Source organism: Alligator sinensis, unplaced genomic scaffold (genome assembly GCF_000455745.1).
Source record: "Alligator sinensis unplaced genomic scaffold, ASM45574v1 scaffold1065_1, whole genome shotgun sequence".
NCBI lineage: Eukaryota > Metazoa > Chordata > Crocodylia > Alligatoridae > Alligator > Alligator sinensis.
The window spans coordinates 478538-481079 of record NW_005842812.1 but is presented as its reverse complement, the minus strand read 5'-3'; the positions used below and the strand labels follow the sequence as shown (position 1 = coordinate 481079).

General features: G+C 70.6%; 1 protein-coding gene across 1 annotated transcript in view; it reads left to right on the top strand.

Moving 5' to 3' along the window:
* Positions 1-894: 894 nt before the first annotated feature.
* Positions 895-2542, top strand: part of SMARCC2 (SWI/SNF related, matrix associated, actin dependent regulator of chromatin subfamily c member 2) — a gene marked incomplete at its 3' end in the record, with an annotated part of 10727 nt that continues 9079 nt past the window's right edge. The window contains exons 1-3 of the mRNA XM_025191372.1: positions 895-1061; positions 1412-1531; positions 2384-2469. Of these exons, the coding sequence (XP_025047157.1) occupies positions 951-1061; positions 1412-1531; positions 2384-2469 (317 nt within the window). The remainder of the gene's footprint in view (positions 1062-1411; positions 1532-2383; positions 2470-2542) is intronic.

The following is a 2542-nucleotide window of genomic DNA, read 5'->3' as shown; positions in this document are numbered from 1 at the left end:
CCCCTCCCTGCCCCCACACGCGGGGAGCGGGCAAGGGGCGCTGCGCGGGTTTTGCGCGGGGGGTCCGGCGGGGGCGGAAGGGGGAGGCGCTGCACTCAGGGGGGACAGCGGGGGCCGCGGCGCGGGATTTGCGCGGCTCCCCGGCAGAGGGCGCTGCGCGGAATCTTGCGCGGCGATTCCTTCAGGGCCCGCTGCGCGGGATTTCGCGCCGTTCCCCAGCCGAGGACGCTGCGCGGCATTTTGCGCGGTGATTCCATCAGGGGGCGCCGCGCGGGTTTCGCGCGTTTATTCCGGCAGGGGGAGCTGCGCCGTTTTTACGCCGTTCCCCCAGCAGACGGCGCTGCGCGAGTTTTGCGCGGTGATCCCAGCGGAGGGCGCTGCGCAGGATTTGCCCCGTTCCCCAGCCGGGGGCGCTGCGCGGGTTTTACGGCGTCCCCCCAGCAGAGGGCGCTGCGCGGGGTTTGCGCGTTTGTTCCGGCAGGGGGCGCTGCGCCGGTTTTGCTCCATTTCCCCAGCAGGGGGCGCTGCGCCGGGTTTGCGCCGTTTCCCCAGCAGGGGGCGCCGCGCGGGTTTTGCGCGGAGATTCCGGCAGAGGGCGCTGCGCTGGTTTTGCGCGGTGCTTCCAGCAGAGGGCGCTGCGCGGGTTTTGCGCGGAGATTCCGGCAGAGGGCGCTGCGCTGGTTTTGCGCGGTGCTTCCAGCAGAGGGCGCTGCGCGGGTTTTGCGCGGAGATTCCGGCAGAGGGCGCTGCGCTGGTTTTGCGCGGTGCTTCCAGCAGAGGGCGCTGCGCGGGTTTTGCGTGGTGATTCCGGCAGAGGGCGGGTTTTGCGCGGTGATTCCGGCAGGGGGCGTTGCGCGGGTTTTGCGCGGTGATTCCAGCAGAGGGCGCTGCGCGGGTTTTGCGCGGCCCCCCGGCAGGGGCGCTGCGCGGGTCTTGCGCGGGCCGGGAAGATGGCGGTGCGGAAGAAGGACGGCGGCCCCAACGTCAAGTACTTCGAGGCCGCGGACACGGTGGCGCAGTTCGACAACGTGCGGCTCTGGCTGGGCAAGAACTACAAGAAGGTACGGCGGGGCGGGCCGGATCGGGCCCCCGGGGCTCCCCGCCCCCTCCCCAGCCCCAGCCCCAGCCCGGGGGGGGCGCATGGCCCCAGCCCTGCCCCTGCTGGGGGGGGTCCGGGAGGGGTCCCAGCCCCCAGCAGGGGGAGGCATCCCATCATGCCCCTGTGCCAGACAAAGCCCTGGCTGGTGACAGCTGGGGGGGAGGCATTTCTGTGCCCCCCCCGAGTGGGGGGGGCAGGTGACACCCCATGGCAGGGGCTCAGTGGTTCACACGTGTGTGCAAGGCATGACATGTGCGTGCAGGGCAGGCCCGGACTCCCGGCTGCCCCCTGACCCGCCCCCCGCCCCCCCAGTACATCCAGGCCGAGCCGCCCACCAACAAGTCCCTGTCCAGCCTGGTGGTGCAGCTGCTGCAGTTCCAGGAGGAGGTGTTTGGCAAGCACGTCAGCAACGCGCCGCTCACCAAGCTGCCCGTGAGTGCGGGGGTGCAGCGCGGCCCCCAGCCCCTCCAGCCCTGGACGGGTCCCTCCGCTTGGGGTGGGGGTCCCTGTGGCCTGGGGCTCTCCGCAGCCAGGGAGGGGAATCCCTGCGGCTGGGGCAGGGGGTCTTTGAGGCCAGGGCAGGGGTCCCTGCAGCCGGGTGGGGGTCCTTGTGGCCCAAGCAGAGTCCCTGTGACCGGGGCGGGGGTCTTTGAGGCTGGGCGGGGATCCCTGCAGCTGGGACAGCGCTCCGTGCAGCCCAAGTGGGGTCCCTATGGCCTGGGTGGGGGTCCCTGCAGCTTGGCAGGGGGCTTTGAGGTTGGCGCAGGGGTCCCTGGGGCTGGGTGGGGGTCCCTGCAGCCAGGGCAGAGTCCCTGTGGTTGGGGCAGGGGTCTTTGAGGCTGCCTTGTGGCCGGATGGGGGTCCCTAAAGCCAGGGCAGGGGTCTCTGCAGCTGGGTGGGGGTCCTTCTGGCCCAAGCAGGGTCCCTGCGGCCAGGGCAGGGATCTCTGTAGTAGGGTTCCTGCAGCTGGATGGGGGTCCCTACAGCTAGGGCAGGGTCCCTTCTGCTGAAGAAGGAGTCTTTGAGGCCAGGGCAGGGGTCCCTACAGCTGGGTAGGTGTCACTGTGGCCCAATCAGGGTCTCTGTGGCAAGGGCGGGGGTCTTTGAGGCTGGGTGGGGATCGCTGTGGTCCAGGCGTGCCTGTGGTCAGGTGGAAGTCCGTGCCGCCCAAGTGGGGTCCCTGCAGCTGGGCAAGGGTCTTTGAGGCCGGGGTGGGGGTCCCTGCAGCCCGGGAGTCTTTGAGGCAGGGATGGGGGTCCCGGCTCATGCCCCCTTCTCCGGCAGATAAAGTGCTTCTTGGACTTCAAGGCAGGCGGTGCCCTGTGCCACATCCTTGCTGCCGCCTACAAATTCAAGAGCGACCAAGGATGGTGAGATGTCCCGGCCCCGCGTCTGGCTGGGGCAGGGTGGGGCAGAGCTGGCGGGGGGGGGCGGTTCTGCCCA